At 30.0% G+C, this 20,468-nt stretch overlaps 1 protein-coding gene across 1 annotated transcript in view; it reads left to right on the plus strand.

Annotated features, from left to right (window-relative positions):
- The first annotated feature begins 2,853 nt into the window (after positions 1-2,853).
- The window catches only part of LOC109605757 (homeotic protein distal-less), a 42,320-nt gene continuing 24,705 nt past the window's right edge, over positions 2,854-20,468 (plus strand). The window contains exons 1-2 of the mRNA XM_020022349.2: positions 2,854-3,758; positions 8,519-8,700. Of these exons, the coding sequence (XP_019877908.2) occupies positions 3,449-3,758; positions 8,519-8,700 (492 nt within the window). The 5' untranslated portion in view covers positions 2,854-3,448. The remainder of the gene's footprint in view (positions 3,759-8,518; positions 8,701-20,468) is intronic.

A 20,468-nucleotide genomic window follows, 5' to 3' on the forward strand; every position in this document is an offset into this window, starting at 1 on the left:
ATATATATAATTAATTAAAAAAGTAGTTACGTTTTTCTTTTGTTCGATTATTAAGTATTTTTTGAGTAAAACGTAATTTTATTAACTGATTATTATTGTACAGACGTACATGTAGAGGCATGTCTAAACAACCGACTTTTACAAAATTATTATTTGCGATACAATATATATATATATATAAGGTTTAAGTGAATTTTAATTTAATAAGAAATTTATTTTGTCGTAGTATTTGAGTAAAATATAATTTTTTAATATATATATATATATATATATATATATATATATATTTATTTTAACTATATTTATCAACGTACTTATGTTTAATATTATGTATTATCACTTTTTGATAATTTAATTAACTCAGCAATATTTGTTACTAATTAAAGATATTTTGAGTCACATATTCACATATGTAACACATGAGTTCGAATGCATCTACTCCCTAAATATTCATTCTCTAAAATATCCACCACTAGTAGATTAAATTAACATTCACAAAAATATGTCTCATACAAATATCTTGGAGTGTTGTGGCTGCAATTTAATAAAATGCATTAACATTCATTTAAATAATTTGTCAAATATATTTTATTAAACATCAATAAATTTGTATACTGATTTATATTAACTTGAATTATTAAAATTATATTACATATATCCATTTAACTGAATTTACCAACATATTTAATTATTATATCTTAAATTATTAAATACTTAGTATTCTATTAGTATGCAGATTTATATTAATTGGAGTTATTAAATATATCGTTTTTAACTAAATTTATCAACACACAGCTAATTATTTATGTTTATGTGTTTATGAATACTAATTTCAACTACTTAAAAACTACATCAATTATTACGAACTGTCAACTCTTCATTTGAATATATGTCACTAATTAAAATATATTTTGTAATATAATAGACACAAAAACTACTGTTAAAACATTAAACTCATAAATATTAAATGTAGACGAACAAAAAAATGAATTTATAATAATAAACACATATCTTGGGAATTGTGTCTGCAATTTGAGATTAATTGCGACTAAAATACGTTCTCATTTACTTAAACAATCTGTCATATTTAATTATTAAATACAAATATTAAGTGTTTGTGTAAAATATATTTTAATTAATCACGCTATTCAATTTGTAACAGAATTCTTGGTATGAGGTTGCATATTTATGTTATATTAATTTGAATGAATAAAATGTTTGTTATATTGATGTTAACTATATTTACCTATATACACTACTTATTTATGTTTAATAAAACGAACTGTAATTTTTCAGTAATTGGTGAACTCATCTTACATATAACATATGTTACCATTTAAAAGAAATTTTATTTTCCAATAGACAGAAACATAATACCTAAACATTACCATAACTTATTAGATAAAATAGATCACACCAAATAAATGTTAGAGAAAAATTGACTTAATATTATGCAATATACATAATATACGTATCTTGTGAAGTGTGTTTGCAATTTGAAATTCATTGTCATTTGATAAAATACATTCACATTTACTTATAAATAAATAAATATTTAATGAAGAATGAATATCTATTAGTAAAAAATAAATTTTTATTAATTACACTACTCAATTTGCAAGGGAATACTAATTAATATATTAATTGGAATTATTAAAATACGTTTTATTAAATATTTGATTTTAATTAAATTTATGCATACAATTAATTATTTATATTTCGGATATAAGTATAAATTTAATAACTGTCATCAATCATCGTCCGTATATTTATTAGAATTTAAAATATATTTTGTAGTTCAATGGACATTCCTATTTTATAAATTCGAAAGCATCTACCACTTAAACATTAAACTCATTTGATAAAATAGTCACCAAAATAAATAGCAAACAAACTAAAAAATGACCAAGTAACACACATACATACATATCTTATGAAGTGTGTCTGCAATTTGAAACTGTCACTTCATAAAACACATTAATATTTATTTTAATAATCTGTTGTATTTAATTATTAAATAAAATTATAAGTGTATGTACAAAATACTTCAATAAATTTGTAACACAATACTTAGTATTTTATAATTTATGGTATTCTGATTTATTAACATTTATTTTATGAAATATATCAATTTGAACTATATTAATTTAGTTTAATTTTTTCATATTTGGTGAATTCATTATTAGCATACATGTTACCATTCAAAAGATATTTTGCAATCCAACAGACACATATTCCACTAATGCGAAAACATCCACTGCCCAAACAAACATTGTACGCATTCGATAAAAAACAATCACCATAGCCAGATCACACAAAATAAATGGCCGTAAAGCCGTAGACGGACATCAAAAAGTAAAGGAAAAAAAATGACGTTTACAAAAATATGTAAACACACACACTCACACACACATACATATCTTGTTGTAGTGTGTCTGCAAATTTTGTGATGAATTGTCACTTAAAAGAGCCCTGAAAGCCACGCAGCATCGAAATGGATAAACCATAACAAAAATGCAATAAAACAGCGTAAATACGTTAACTACACCTGAACCTAACCTAAAAATAAAGCGCCTCGAAGTCTGGTAGGGCGTGTTGGTGTCGGGGCTCGCGTCCCGGCCACGCCCGCGCAACCTCAAACCTGGCTAAAAACTGGTTGCGACCCGAACCGTTCGATCCGTGCGGCCAATCGACGACGGCGACGGGCGGGGTTTGCCGCGTAACGCTGAATGGTAGCGAAACCTGTCGGTCGAAAGCTACAACTAAGTCCTAAAGCCGACTATTATATGATTATTCTTCATTATAGTACCTACACTCGTAGGAAGTAGATGGTTGGTTTAGAACGAGCAATTTTCTACGTAAAAAAAAACGACATATGCGCTCAATTTCGTGTAATTTAGTTTCGGTTTAATCTTCAAATAGTTTTTACTCAATTATAGTGTGAATTACACGTATTATCGCAGTTGAATGCGGCAAATTGCTTTCGGTGGTTTGATTAGTGTCATTAACTCTTTAAACTAATTTTATTTGTTCGGTCTTCGATTTTGGTCGATCGTTTTTGGCACTTTCGGTTTTACGTTGCGTCCACCAAATCGAAATAAACTCTGCAGTGATTAGTGATAAATAAACTTGGTGTTGTTCAGTGCATCGGACAATATTTACTGCTGCGGCGGACGCAAGTGACTACTGCTTCTTAAGTTCATTTTTTGGGCACGAGTTCCGCGCGCACATCACGGATTTTTGCGTTTCGTCATTCGGATCCGATTGATCTGGTGGCGTTGGGACGGCGGTCGATTCGATTGGCGTTAAGGGCCGTAAGGACAGCGGACCGCACGCCACGTACCAGCACTTCACCAAAGTGGACAACAAACCGTTCACGACGTTGAACTTCACGGATCTGGGCTCCCCGTTCGGGGGTCCAAACGAAGATCCACCGGGCACGCCGACAATGTCGGGCGAGGGCCACATCGGACCGCCAACACCCCACGAATCGAACAATTCGACGCCCGTTTCGAAGAGTGCGTTCATCGAATTGCAACAGCACGGCTACGGGCCCTTGAGGACGTCGTACCAACATCACTTCAACAGTCCGGCGGGTAATGCGCACACGGGACCGACGGGCACCCACGACGCCGGGTTCCCGTCGCCCAGGGGCGCGCTCGGTGCTTATCCCTTTCCGCCGATGCACCAGAACTCCTACACGGGATACCATTTGGGATCGTATGCCTCAAATTGTCCGCCATCGCCGAAGGACGACGGTGAGTTCGATAAGTCGAATTGGACACTTAAACTTTGCTTTACTCGACTTTTCTTCTGTTCGTTCCTTAAATTCAATATTCGAAATGCGACTGCCGGACTATCTACCTACCTCTGTAGGGTTGTGGCGGTGTTAAATTATGATTTTTGCTACCCATTATTCTATGTGGAAGTAGGCATTGGATTATGTTATTATAAGTATTTTGGAATTTATGTAAATGGAACTTAAATGACATACCAATGCATGAAACTCATAATTTAATGGCAAAGTCGTCTAAAACGGGGAAATCTATTGAAGTGGCAAGAAGTATTCTTTTAAATTATCTTCTTATCTCTAATTATTAGGTATTAAATTTCAAAACAGTCATGTAAATAAGACATGTAAGTTTAGACAAATTAAAATAAGGCACGTGAAAAATAACATAAATAAAGTGTATAATAATGATATAAACATTAAAACAAGTATACTTTATATAAGAAGGAAAAAAATACATGAAATATAAATAATAAATAATACAAATTAGTACTAGTAAAAAACAGATAACTCGTATGTCATTAAGTATTTTGGAAATCATGTAAATGGAACTTAAATGACAATTTAAGGACATCAAAATTTAATCGCACTAACACATTTATTTTATTAAAATATTCGAAGCTTAATTTATTAGTTTTTCTCATAATATTTCTAACTAAAAATCAAATTTATTGAAAAATAAATTATAATTATAAGTTTTCAAACAATTTAGACAAATTAACCTTTCTTTATTATCTTACTTCTACAACAAATTAAATGTTAAAATATAAATTTCTAATTAGATTTTAATAAAAGTTGTATTATATTTACCAATAAATATAAATAAAATATTAATAACGATGAATTAATTTTGACTGGCTTAAAAGTGCTTCAGTTTGTTTAATTTTAAATTTAAAATTTAATAAAAGTTAAGTTGTAAAAATTTGTGAATTATTTTAAAAATTATAAATTTTAAATAAAAATATAAAAAATCATTTTAATTTATAAATAAAGTGGTTTTCAAGTATCTTAAACTATTAATAATATTAATTTTACTTATTTTGAACTTAATCAAGCTTAACTGTTTTTTAAGGATTTATTTTAACTGAACACTAAAAAATTTTGAAGACAAATACAAAAATACATTTGAAAACATTAAAAATTACTATATAAAAGTAGATTTAAAGCTAAATATCTTAAATCTTCGATAGTATTAATATTATGATATTAATATTATGACCCTTAAAATTATTAAGAATTTATTGTAATGTACTAAGTGTGAATTTTATTTTAATGTTGTCAAATGAATGGATAAACAAAAATAAATTTTAAAATATTAAAAAATATTCATAAAAATAAGTAATAATATCTTAAATTATTATTATAAGTTTGATATTACTAATTTTGTGGATTTAACTATTTTTAATTTAATTTTTATCTTAACTCTTAAATTTTGACTGAAAATTTTAACCGAATTATAAGATTATTAAGAATATATTTTAACTGATTCAATTGTTCCAAATCTTTAATAAAATCTAAATTATAAGAAAAAATATTTCAGTGTAATAATAATGTAAATTATCGATAATATTAATAATACTTATGAACTTAATTTTAATTCTTAAATTTCAACGAATAGTTTTAATTATTAAAGATTTATTTTAAGTGATTCAAATGTGTTAATTGTGAATTTTAATAAAATATAAATTGTGAAAAAATTATTGAATAAAAATACAAAAATAAATTTACTATTACGAACTTTTGGAATTAATTTTTAGCTCTTAAATTTTAATTGATTATATTAAGGACAATTCAGAGTAAATTTAGTAAAATCTAACTTATTAAAAAATCATAATTCACTTCAAAAATTAGAAATATTTTATTAGAAATGTGAGAATAAATTTTGAACCGTTAAAATTTTAGATACTAACTTTAACTCATAAACTTTAACAAAACTTGGGATAAGTTTTATAAATTTTTAAATTGGAATTGTTTGAATAGGAAAACATTAAATAAATAACTAAATAAATTTATTGCTCAATTTTTTAAACTATTGATATATTATTATTATATATTATGAACCTTAATTTTAACTCTTAAATTTGAATTGAAATATCCAATATCCATTATTTTGTACATTCATTATAACTTACATCAAAAACATCGTCTCAATTTTCGACGATAAAAGAGTAGAAAAGAACGCTCCTGTTAGTTGTTACCGAACACTTAAATTTTCACATGTTCCGAGCCCATAACTCCATTGCCAACCCAATTAATTAATTAAATAATTGATTCCTAATTGAAAAATTACCGCCGTGGCTAGGTTTTCATTAAACGCATCCAATAAATAAAATTCAAGTTCGTACGGAATTGAAAGAGTGACTTGGAAACCCGGGGGGAACTTATTTCCAATCGTCCGATTGGGGCGTGACCCCGAGACGTAACGTGTAAATGCGAATATCAATCAGAAAAATGGATGAGCGCCCAAATTGTATTATAAGTGTTCGATAACTCCTAGCCTATAGAAAAGCCACGGCCGATAAGATCGGACTTCGGGAAATGTCATAATGGTTTTTGATGTTGTTAACGAGGTGTTTATTGATGGATATCTAGTGACAATTATTAACCGAACTGACCGGAGTAATGATCCGTATTTAATGGCTAATTTAGATAATTAGATTTTATTAGGTCTGCGGTTTCTAAACTCGTTCAATGCAAAGTCTTTTCTTCGCGATGCTAAACTGCCGTTGAATAACCAATAAGTTCTTGGTCGGATAGATTAAATTAAGTGACCGTTTGACGGACATTTTTCACGAAAATAAACGTATCACTGTTGTTAATTTTATTGCGATGACTCCAGTTTTATTTAATTTTAGATGGTCTAACCTTCCAACGTTTTTTTTACACGTGTCTTTAAAATTGTAAAGAAACGTTAGATTTTCTAAAGTTCGTGATCTGTTTCAACTTTGGACTGCTTTTTGACTTTGCCTTAAAAATTATTGGTGATATTCTACATAAATTATTACAATTTTTTAAAAGACTTGATATTCTATTCTATTGATTTAAAAGGAATCAAAATATTTGTTTTTATTAACACAATTAACAAAATTGTATTTTTTATTAAAAATGTATATGATTTGAATGAAATGATTAAATATTTCATTGATTCACAAAGATAATTAAAAAAAAATATATATAAAAGTACACTTAACACAATTAATAAAGAAGCAAAAATGAATTAATTTAAAAATTTATTATTAAAAATTATTAATATTTTGATTTAAAAGCAATCAACATATTTGTTTTTATTGGTAACCAACTTAAGAAATTTGTATTTTTTTATTAAAACTTGATATAATTTGAGTTATATGATTAAATGCTTTGTTGATTCACAAAAATATTTATATAATAGTACGCTTAACACCATTTTATTCAAAATTAAATATTATAAAAGAAGTAAGAAATGGTTTATATAAAAGTAAGAATATGAATTAATTTTAAAAATATGCTTTATTATTAAAAATTTCTAATATATATTGAGTTAAAAGGATTCAAAATATTTATTTTTATTGATAACCAACTTAAAAAATTTGTTAAATGATTAAATATTTTGTTGATTCACAAAAAAAAGTAATAAAAAAATATGTATATAAAAGTACACTTAACACAATTTAATTAAAATAAACAAATACAAAAAAAAGTAAAAATGAATTGATTAGAAAGAAGTAAAAATGTGAATTAATTTAAAAATATATTTTATTATTAAAAAACTAATATATTGAGTTAATTACAAATTGGTAAAAAATGTAATGCTCTTTCTTCTTTATTATCTTAAATATTATTCAAAAATTATTGAACATTTCTTGTTTGTTTTGACTTTTTAAGGTTAAAGAAGTACTTTAAGTGAAGCTAATTGAAGAACAAAGTCGTAATGATTTTTTTATTATACCATTATATATGTATCTCTTTTTTTCTTCTAACTCTTGCAGATGATACTTACGTGTCTTATTTGAAACGTTACAGAGGAAATTTGAAATTTATATCATTGCATGATGTTTTACGAAGCAACCCAATATTAAATTATAAATTCGAAATGATCGGCATACGATTAAAATGACTTGTTGTTCAGTTATTGGCAACAATTAAACAAGCTGTCAATTGAACAAAAGCGACACGAGACTTTACTTCGTTAGCTGTTGTAATTGCCCAGGCTATCTATAATGTCTATTACCGTCGGTGTGAATTCGCCACGTTGTGGAAATATTTGGGAAAATAGCCATGTGCCATCAATTGCGACAATATCGAATAAAATGTTTGGGTTTTTCGTTTGGAAACCTTGCCGATTCCAAAGTCTCCCGAGTCCAATTTGGGATGGCAATTAATTAAGTGAATAATTATGTCGGGTTTGGGGATACACATGTAAACAAACGATAAAATATATTGGACATCGAAGGTTAAGTAGATAACCGATGAGACCTGGGTAAAATTTTTTTTATCGTAAATTGTACATATAAAATACATTTGTTAATGTACGAAAGAAATAGCCGATCAAAATACATGACTGAAACGATAATTTTACATATTGTTACGCAAAACGACATGGTTTTTGTTTCAAATTAGTCATACGACAAAATTCGAATGTTGACAATTAAAAAGATTCTTCGACCGAAGGAATCGGTCCGATTGCCAATTCATTCGACAATGCGTTTTCGAATTGCCGAACTGACGGTAAACAATTTTCAATTGCAGACAAATGCCTGTCGCTGGAGAGACAAACGGGAAGCGGGAAAGGGAAGAAAATGAGGAAACCAAGGACAATATACTCGAGTTTGCAGTTGCAGCAGTTGAACCGACGGTTTCAGAGAACCCAGTACCTGGCTTTGCCCGAAAGGGCAGAACTGGCCGCCAGTTTAGGATTAACGCAGACACAGGTCAGTCCCAATTTAATTCGGTATTTTTTTATGCATATGTATGTGTGTGTGTGTGTGTACGAATAGAGCAAAAAATTAATTTTCTATAATGCGCTTCCAAGTTGTTGTTCGCTGGCGGAATCGAATTGACACGTTCGGCCAATACACAAATTTAATCTTGTGATCTCTCTCCTCCATTGGACCAACGATCGAACGAAATTTATTTGCTTTTAATAAGCATCAGTGTTCAGGTAATTGAGGTTAATACAACTGAAGGTTTAATAACTTGTGAAATATTTATGGCCCCACCAGCATAATTTACTTGTAATTTGTTTGGACTCATTAATTAATTCACTTTGATATTTGACGGAATATCGTTTTTTTTTTTATTAGCCGGATTTTTATTGTCCGCATCCGTTCCTTTTTCTGTTGCGTTTCGGCAAACGTAATTAAAACACCGACAAAGATAAAACCATATAAAACGTTTATCTTATTCTAATTAGTACTGTTACAGGTGATAACAAATTTTACTACTACCGGTATAATTGTGGACCGATAATGAATTTTACATATTAGAAAGGCATTAATATTAATTTTTTTACATAACTTATGCTAAAGCTTATGTGCACGTTTAATTTGACAAATTATTATGGATCTTTCATTCAGGGTATCTATGCTAATTCGACTTTTATTTAAACACTGACAGGAAATGTTTACATTAATATAAATGTGTTTATATGTGATACATATTGAACATGTTCTGAAAACTTTAAATAAAGATATCCATTTTTGTGTAAAAAACAGATAAATTTCAGTTTAGTATTCAGTTTGATAGCAAATTGATAACAGTATGCTAAAAATCAGAACAAATTTCATATAATATTAAAATTAAAAAGAATTTTCAAATCTTCAAAACAAAAAAAGCAAGACAATTATATTTTAGTACTTTACAATAAACCAGGAACAAATTGCTTTTTTGTTGGAAAACTAAACATTAATATGAAATACTAAAACTAAGATTAAAATAAAAGGACTCATCTAAAATATAGACTTTTTTCTTCATTTTGTTCATCTTCTGCAGAACAAAAAAGGAAGGAAATGGATTTAATTTGATACGAATAATTTCATTAGATTTCATTTTTGGAACCCTTAAATTTTAAGAAGAAAAATAATTATTTAAAAATGGTTTTTTAAATGTGTTTATAGAATTAGATTAAAATAGAATATAGACATTTCATTTCTCAATTTTCTTCATTTCCTTCAAAACAAATAAGTAAGCAAATAGATTTTATTTTAATATTCATTTTGTTAATAAATGAAATATTAAAATTTTCAAGAATTTCATTCATTTTTGAAAATCTTAAAATTTTTAGCAGAGAACTATCTCTTAAATTTTATTTCTTCCTTTTTGTTCATTTCCTACAGAACAAAAAAGAAGCAAATGGATTTCATTTTAGTATTCAGTCAAGAAGAAATTGCTTTTTTATGTTTGAAAACTAAGCACTATTATGAAATATAAAAATTAAGAAAAATTCCCATTAAATTTCATTTATAGAATTAGATTAATCATTTTGTTCAGTATCTTAAAAATCAGAAAAAAAACCAAGAACTAATTTTATAATAAATCAATACATGAGCAACATTAAGAAGAAACGTCATTACCATCGAATTTTATTTACAAACCTTAAATTTCTTTTTCTATATTGTGTTTATTTTATTAAATGAAACTGTTCCTTCAAAACGCAAAATGGAGCAAAGAGATTGTGACCAGAAGTGAAGTAAATCAAATTTAATACGAAAATTACTTTTTTACAACAAATTGTGTGTTGAATACTCGTTGAATCTTTCCCACAGATATTAGAACAGTTTTAATCAAATCAATACTTTCCGAACAAAGTTAAAAGTTGAATTGTTTAATTTAATAATTAAACAGGAATTACTACTTGTGACTGAAAAAACAGGATGAGTCTATTGATTTAAGAAATCGGTAGTTTCTCGTTGATCTCGCAGCAGTAATGGACTGCAATAATAAAAATGTTCATACCGAAAAACATAATGAACCCATTGAATCGTTAATATGTGTCAGCTCTTAACAATTTATATACCATTGACATAAATTTGATAAGGAAAAAAAAAACTTGGTCCGCACCTTTGTTCGGTTGCTCTTCAACGGAAAGAATCGTTCGACAAAAGATAGATTAAAAAAGGAAATTGAAAACAAATGAAGACTTGAAATACCATTCATCTTTGCGTTCTTGTTCTTTTATTAACTTAGCTACTGTTCTTTTAATCATTAATTTCTACAGGCAGCGCTTGTACAAAATAGAGTCGGCCAGCGAACGCGATGCGTATCATCATTAAATAAAATAATTAGACGCGGCTGTCAGGAAACAACTGGTCAACTCCGGCGAACGCAATTTCGAATTTCATGCCCACAATTATTAATTCGATACATATTATTATAATATTGTTTCTTTTTATTTAATCTTACGCAGCACAAAAGAAGAGAATACGGGATAACAGAATGCGGAGTAGCGTTATGCGTTTCGAAAATCGATCCGCCATCATTCAGTTATTTGTTTTTGTCGCCGACATTTTTTTTCTTTCCACTCCATTGTGGGAGAACTCGAAAATTGAGCCCCCCGTTTATTGATGGAATCGATTGGCGCGTCTCCACTTAACAGTTCGTCCGTTTCATGAATAATTTCTTTCGCGTGGTTCCGTTTGAACGTTTCACTTCATAGTGTCTGAATATTTCAGAGACTGAACACACACAAAAAGTTAAAAAGGAAAAATAAGTGTCACCCGACTTTTCCTCGAGCCATTTCATTCCGGCATAATCTGTACGATGATGATGATGGTGATGATGATAAAAAATAGAAAAACAAAACACGGTATGTTTAAGGATAGGTACACCATGTAAAAGGACTCGATGAAATATTTCGGATTCACGTGAGAAGTGATAGAACTGAATTCTATTAAAACATTAACTCGGATCCTATTTTAGTCCCTGTTGCGGCGAACTAGAATATATAAAACGCCAAATACGTACATTCGTCATTTTCAGCAGAACCCATACTTCGTCGGAATAGTCCCATTAGTTATAGTCGCGGGTCTAGCGTACAGGCCTATATAAAGTCATTCGGGATCGGATTAACGTTTTACACGTATGCAGTAGTGTTGATTAAACTGCTCCAGCTAGTTTGGTATTTTCACGAAACCCAAGGAAGATCGTGCCAACATATACGGACAATAGAAGGTGATCTACCTACGTTACTCAACCGAACTGAACAAAGAAAAACCCAAGATTTTGCTTTCAGTACGTCGAAATCGGAATTGAGACCGCTCCGGGCGTATTAAATTAAAATTCTTGTTATGAAAGTCGCATTTTTACATGTTTTACATGATTACACGCATTCCCCGATACCGTAATGCCTCGATGTATTAATTACTCTCAACAATAACTTTGCATCATTGTCAAACACTCAAAATTGTCCTTGCATGGTTATCATATAAGTATATGTTTGTTTTTTCAGGTTCAGGCTTAATTGTTCACAAACTTGTTCGACAGTTTTAGTTTTGGAATTCGTTGAATTATTATTAAAATTTCAGTCATCCCGTATTATATTTATTTCATTTATATTGCTCAGATTTAATTTAAAATTAACCGTGAACATTTTATTTATTTGATTATAATTTTAATTATTTTTGTCTTGTTAATTCAAATTGTGATAAACAGAAATAACTAATTTATTATTTATAACACGAGTCATTATCAGAATTTATGTGAAAATTACAGTAATTATAAAGCTGAACGTGTTAATTAAAATTCAAATAAAACAATAAATTTTAAAAATTACTATAAATCAATAAAACAAATATACATTTATGCATAACAAAATATTAAATTATTAAAACTTACTTTTGTCAAAGTTTAATTTGCATTTTCGATTTAAATAGATGCTAAAGAAATTTAGTGATTTACAAAATCTAATTTCTCTTTTACTAAAATTTCACAAATAATTTTTTATGTCTTGTAGGACTAAAAAATGGATAATTTAATTATTTGTAAGTTTTGTAATTTTATTTTAAATAAGAATATAATTAAATTAAGAAAATTATAAAAATTGGTTTGTAATCTACATTACAACAGCAATGTTTTACGCCGGTATTAATTTATCAAAAAATAGTGGCAACTTTATCGAAACCATATTAACATTAAGTAGTTTAAATTGCAATTATTCTTTTAAAAATGATAAAGACTACTTCGTTACAATCTACAAAAAATTATTTCCAGCAGTGTATATTTTTACAGTAAAATAAAATATAATAGCTGCAAAGATAGACAATTTCGATAACTAAACATTAATATGAAATTTTATAACTGAGAAGGATTCTCATGCAATTTTTTTGTAAAACTTATAAGAAAAATTTCTTAATTTTTATTTATAGAATTCAAAATAAAAGTACTCACATATAGACATATATTTCTTCATTTTGTTCATGTCTTTCAAAACAGAGAAGAAAAATGGTTTTTTAAATGTATTTATAAAATTAGATTAAAATAGACTCATCCAAAATATAGACTATTTCATTTTATTCATTTTATTCAAAACAAAAAGAAAAGTAAATGGATTTTATTTTAGTATTCAATTTAATAAGAAATTAAGAAGAAATTGCTTTTTCATGTTTGAAAACTAAATACTATTATGAAATGTTAAAATTAAGAAGAATTTCAATTAAACTTTATTTTTGGAAGGCTTACATTTTTACAAGAAAAATGACCCTTTTGTATTTTATTTCTTCATTCAAATGGACTTCATTTTACTATACAATTTTATTATAAATCAGAAAGGAATTGCTTTTTTATACTCGAAAACTAAACACTATTATAGAATATTAAAAATAGCTGAAACCAAGAATTCAGTGTGGCCCATGTAAGATGAAAAATGAACTTTTTTGCCGAATGAATAGTAGCTGAAAAGACAATCAAATATATGTGCCATAAATATTGACTTATTATCAGATAGGCGATATTATAAATTTTTTTGTGGTCAACATATGACAAAAATTTCATTTATTATACAAAAACAAGAACATTTAATTTCTCCAAATTTAATTATATTGTATAGTATATAAATCAAACAGCCTCAATATAATAATAAAAATTGTTCGACATTCTTGTGACATTATTTGACGGCGTTCAACCGCCAAAATCGACCGTAAAGAAAGGCGCCGACCGAAAAAAACCGAAAAACAAAGGCGATTGGATCCCGCTAAACAGATAAGAATGAGGTTGAACCACGAGAAATTTTCGTTGTTCGAAAACAAAACGAGTTGTTTTATTGCCCCGACGATCATACGTAAAAAAGGCAAATACTTTTTATACCCTTTTAATTACAATAAATCAAGCCCACAATGGACCATCGTTCCGTTGGAGGTGAGGCCCGGTCCGCAGGACTCGCACTGGGCGCCTGTGATTTTAATCTGGCATATCCCGGATTGAAATTATACGTTGCCGAAGAAAATATATAATAAAGTCCGATAATTATCGTTATTAAGCGCTGGAAATATGGTTTATTATGTTTGTTTGTAATTTTTCACGAAGCAAAATATGCAATTTTCCGGTAGTCGCTAGGTGTCCTGATATATTAATCATCCGATACTTTCCAAATGCCACGGCTCGCACATAACCGAGAGCAATTGCTAGGCCATTTATTTATATTATATACGCACACGGGTACACCGGGCACGAATGGTCGAATCAAAAATTCAACAAATTCACGCGCACGTGACCCGTTTTAAATGGGGGGTCACCACCGCACGGAATGAATGGGACATTGTGTTCCAACCCTTCGTGACACGTTGCGGTTTCTTCAGTCCCGAAACGGAACGCGACCTCCCGATAGTTCAATAGCCACTGGATTAAATAAGTAATGTTGTATCGCTAGTTATTCAGTCTCATTTTATTTAAACAAGTATCCTAGCACCGTGCTTTTTACTTTGCCCGGTTGATTTATTTCGCAATAAGTTTCAATAAAATCAACCATAATTCATCTCGTATCTTTATATTATTCTCCAGTGTAATTTATTGTATGGGTAATAAGAAATAATATATCTGCAATACAAGTAAAATATATTAAATTTCACAGGGATCGCCTTGGATTGTAAAGTAATTTATGGTTGTGAAGATTGTGCCAGGGAAAATGTCTCTCGGTGGTGCCAATAAATATGATTTGTTTAAATATTCTTGGCACCGCGTCAGTTTTTCCACAACTAATAAGCAAACACACGCATAAGTACTATCCGAGAAAGTGATTCATTTTCCCCAACGTATAATTATACATTTCGGCACACGAAAATGCTTTCGGTACTACCTATAAACGACCGCACTCGAAAAATAATTAACTCCCGCCTCATCTCTAGGAGGGAGGAATGTTCCAATCTATGTGGGAAACTCTCGAGCTGATAACGTGATGAACTAACTGGAACTAGGCGGGCGAAGACAAAAAAGATATTCTTCCTAATGACGATCGTTAATTTCTAGACGTTCGGTCTGGAAGTTTTACACTAAAAATTCGTTTCCGAAGAACCATAAAACGAAAACAAACACACCTGTCCAATAAAACAATAAAACCACACTTCCGTCATTCAGTTCAGTTTTTTTTTTTATATGTATATATAGGTATAGATAAAATTCGCCCGGGGTATCGGGCATGTCGGAGAAAAACTCGTAAAAAACGGTCGACACGAATGTACGGGATTCATGCAAATGCACCGCGTCTATTTTTAACCCGATGTAACATGATTTATTATAAACTAATTAAAGTGAACTAATAAACATAAAAATTTACAGAAAGAAAAAAAATAACACACACTTGAAAATGTTACGTGCACACGACATGTATTGGTCCCGTGGAAAATTTTATGTTTCACGCTTGTTTCGCCTTTATGTGTACTTTGGATACAATTTTAATTTCTTAGAATTGTTTTTTTTTTCTTCTCTCACTGCTTCAGATAAATTGCAACAAAAGGCTTGTTCAAGTTACAAAATAGTGTATAAATGAGTGTAATCGATTCCGGTACTTTCACCGTGGCTAATAAACATAAATAACAAAAAACTCAAACATGTTGGTTAGATTCGAATTTGTGTGTTTTTTGCTTTTGTGCAGCTACTTTTTACGGTACAATAAAGTTTTTGCCTTTTAGTATCTTTAAAATGGTACTGGATAAATTACTAGTAAGTAAGAGTGAATTAATGTATTCGGTTCTGGTACTTTTGCAATTGCTAATAAACATAAAATTCTACAAACAACTCAAACATGTTTTTTGTCTCTGTGTAATTAATTTATAGTAGACGCGATTTTTACATTGAAGTACCATTTTGACTCTTCAAACTTTTACTGATAATTTACTGGCAATAATTCCATGAGTTTTTAAAAGATGTTTTCAGTTCTGGTAACTTTATATTTGCTAATAAACAAAAATTTACAAAACAAATCAAACATGTTAATCCAAATTAGAAATTGTATGTATATTTTGCCTTTATCAAATTTGTTTCTAATACATATGTTTTTAACACCTTAGTACCTTTTTGATTCTTCAAAATGGTACTAAATAAGTTTCTACAAATAATCCGTCATTTTTTAAAAAAGTAAAATAATGTATTCCGCATAGTTCTTTTATAGTTGCTAATAGACACAAAAATTTACAAAACGCCTCAAACTTGTTGATTTACATTAGAAATTGTGTGTTTCTTTTGCCTTTATCAAACTAGTTTATGGTAGATACGATTTTTACACTTTACTACATAAGTTACTACAAACAATTCAGTCATTTTTTGAAAGACTAAAGTAACGTATTCTGCTCTGGTACCACTCCAGTAGTTAATAAACAAAAAGATTTGATTTGGTTTTGAAATTGTATATTATTTTCTATAAAATTCATTCTGGATAATTTACTACAATTAGTTTTTAAAAGAGTAAATAAAATAGTTCTGGTCCTCTTTTTAGAATTAATAAAAAAGTGTTATAGTTATTTATAAACAAAAAAATTCCAATATATTGAACGGTATCTACTATTTTAACTATTCAAGATAAATTATTATAAACAATTATGTCATTTTAAAGGAGTAAATAAATATACATATTCGGTTCTGGTACTTACTGTAGCTAATAAAAGTTTTGCTTTTGTGTAGCCAGTTTAAAAGAAGATTTGTTTTACTTTTTACGGCCTTTTCCATTCTTTAAAATATTACATACCCTGTCAGTTTTAGAAAACAAAGCCGGAGTTAACAAGTTAAAAAGGAGACATGAGTACTGTTAATATTTTTACTTCTCAACAAAATGGCTTCTCTCAGGGAAACTATAAGCAACGTCTGTATCTAGGTTAGTTGCCAGTTGTACCTTTGGCGTAAAGAAAAAGCCGAATACACATTATCCGAGCAAGTAAACAATGGAAACCACCTAATAACAATTATTAGAACTATCAGAGACGCAACCCAGAATATTACCATATATGTATAGACACCGCGGAGGGAGCGTACACAGAGAGAGCCCATTCGGGTAACAAAATGCCAGTCGATGGCTCGTTAGTGGATCAGGTCAGATGTCAAAGGTTTTCTGTTCCCTATAATTAGTGCAGCGCGTTGCCACGAGCGTCGTTTCTGACGGCATGAAATACCCCTGTGTTCCCCACACGTCGAGGCGAACCCCCCCGACGCGGACACCCTCAAACATAATTCATCTAACCATCCACATCGTTAGCTTATTACACAAAACCCAATTGAACGCGACTATAAAATTTCAAGGCACAGGGTTAATTAGCACTGGGGAGGGTTCTGGGTAGACGTTTCCTTTTTTTTTCTCCCCGTTCTAAAATAATAATAAATTGTAAACAAGTGATGCGAAGTTCAAACGATCGCTGTTGGTCAGAAGTTGCGTTTTTTTTTTTCTATCTCGATCACCTTTGCAATTAACGCGAAACTTTGAACCCCGGTAATTGGTTCATTAAGTAGCCCATTAACTTGATCTAAATTCTGCATTTTGCAATTCAGTCATAAGAAAAAAAAAAAAAAAAAAAAAAATGCGCGAGGTACTTTGACAGGTAATTATTGGGACCTGATTATCCGTTCGTCGCTAACAATTTGTGGGAAAAAATAGCGTAACTTATCCTTGCCTGGATTATTTTAGAAAAATTCATATTTTTTCAGATTGCGTTTCGATTGTTTTGTTCGAACAGGAACGTGTGTATACTTGGAAATCCTTGACGAACATAATGGAAAAAAAAAATTCTACGTGTCGTCATTTCCTTCTGATTGAAAAACATTTTATTGTCATTCGACCATCCTGTGTAAAAAATGAAATGATTTGTTGCAGAGTATATAATTAAATGATACACTTTGCTGAACATGTAATAATAATATGTTTTTGAAACGTACAGGGTCTTCCGACAAACATCAAATTGTTATGTTGCAAGGGGACATGCATTAAACTAACTGAAACAAAACAACGGTTACCAAGTCGAACGTTTCAAAGACCATTTCCCATGGTTTGTTTTCTTTTAGATTATCCAATAATTAAGCCCAACATCCTTAAGTAGATTTTAAAAGAACCGAATTGTTAAAGAGTCATGTTTTTCTTGAAAGGACCACTTGTATCACAAAAGCCAGCCTCTCGTTAAGGATGTATGTCAATGGTGACGTGACGCCTTTTTCTATGCTATTCTAATATTTCTACCTGTCATAAATGTGATTCGAAAAAGGCCGTAAAACATTCAGAAATTGACAATTATTAACTGAAACAAGTTACACGCTTTTGTGACCGAATTTAGTTTTTATGCGGACAAAAGTCTGCTTGTTTTGTACGAGTCTATTGTAAAATTATTATTGGGCGAAGTAAAAGGCTCCTCTATAGGTTTTATTTATAGAATTATTGAACCTTTGTTAACCACTATGTAATTGATTGGAATTAAAATGTGTGTATGAGGAGGGACATAATGAAAATGTTTGATAATATAGCAGATCTTTTCTGTTCTCTTGAAACTTAATTTAAATAATCATTGAAGACTTAAGTGAAAAATTAATAAACAATTATTTCATCAGTAATTTTGATATTTATTATTGAGTAAAAAGCTCTTCTATTGGTTTCATTTATAGAATTATTGAACCTTTTTTAAATCCATATAATTCATTTTGAAGCGAAGTATTGAGAACTTAATTTAAATAATTATCGAAAATATAAGTGAAAAATTAACAATTGTTCCATCTGTGAAACGAATTTTACGAAGGTACCGCACAAAAAGTACGAAACAAGAACCTCAGTTCGCACCACATAAACCAGAGCAAAAGATACACTAACAACGAGGGACCGGACAAAAAGAGACCTTAATAGACTTGTAAGCAACACCTAATAACGATTTTGACAAAGAAACACGATTGTTCCAGTGGCTCGGCCGGCCGAGCTGCTTTATATGCCGGACGGTAAAAATTACTGCCGAGTCCCGATCAACAAAAACTAGTTCACATAAGACTGCGGCCGTACGAATTGCAAATGAGTCCCGTGGATACTTTGTATTCGACATTTGTAGTGGCACCGGTGACACCTCATTTGTCAATATAAATTATGCCGTGAACGATGTCTTAATTCTTCAATTGATCGGGGAAAAACGCCTTTTTCAGTCGCGACCGCGATGTTTTATTCAGGGAAACGTCACCGGGCCCGCGAAGAACACAGCTCCAGTGATTAATTGCCGGAGGGGGGTTATGGGACGATTTTAATTAGTTTTTCTGGTGGCCAACGATATCGGTAGCGATCCCACGGACCTATTCGGACGTCTGGCGCCCTCAACGGCCCGATATTTTTACGGATTTATTGGAATTATTTAAAGTAACAGGTGGACGTAAATAAACTTTGGATGTAGATTTTACTGGGGACGGGCGGTGCAACAAGTTTTTCAGCGTGCAATTGTGTCGTTTCCTCAAATACGGCGACAAACTTGAAATTTCTCGTCGGAATGTAGACCCAGACAATTATTACTTATTATTAATGATACACCTGCAACACGCAACCCCTTTATTTTTAATATAATTTAAAGGGTTGTGTTTTCTTAGGAAAATTATTAAGAATTTACCACGTAATTGTACGACGCTTTAAAAATCTTCAAATTAAATATTTTATAATTACACCTTTTCCTTTGGCATGAATGGAGGTAGGACTGGTTAAAAATGTGGTGTAACGGAGAAATATTTCCCATGTTTTATCTTTAATAATTCACATTTTAGCTTGTTCCACTCCAGCCGTTGTTTAATATCGATTAAGCTATAATTTATAAAGTATTGGGGAGACTACATGCTTCCTTTCGTTTAAACATAAAATTGATATAAATGCGTAAAGAAGGTGGAGCCCAATTGTACATGCAGAATTTTACTTATTAATTATGCGCCGTTTCTCGAAAGCCGTGGCACACAATCGTTAATCAAATTTTATCTAATAATATTTTTGTTAGAAAGTAACGTTAAAAACAAATGGTTGTAACGAAACTACCCGAATTGATTTACAAATCAATGACGATTTGTAATAGCCAATAAAATATCTACTCGTAAAATTACGCCTAGTAATGACATTTTAATACATCCTTATGAAACGTAAACTGTAAAAACCTCATTTGTTATGGAAATTCGATGGATATTTTATTTAAGCTGAACCACCTAAAAATAATTTGTGTGTGTGTGTGTGTGTTTGTATGTGTGTGTGCAGTGAAATAGTTCGATAAATTGCTAACGGTTTTGT

This window comes from Aethina tumida, chromosome 1 (assembly GCF_024364675.1).
Source record: "Aethina tumida isolate Nest 87 chromosome 1, icAetTumi1.1, whole genome shotgun sequence".
Classification (NCBI taxonomy): domain Eukaryota; kingdom Metazoa; phylum Arthropoda; class Insecta; order Coleoptera; family Nitidulidae; genus Aethina; species Aethina tumida.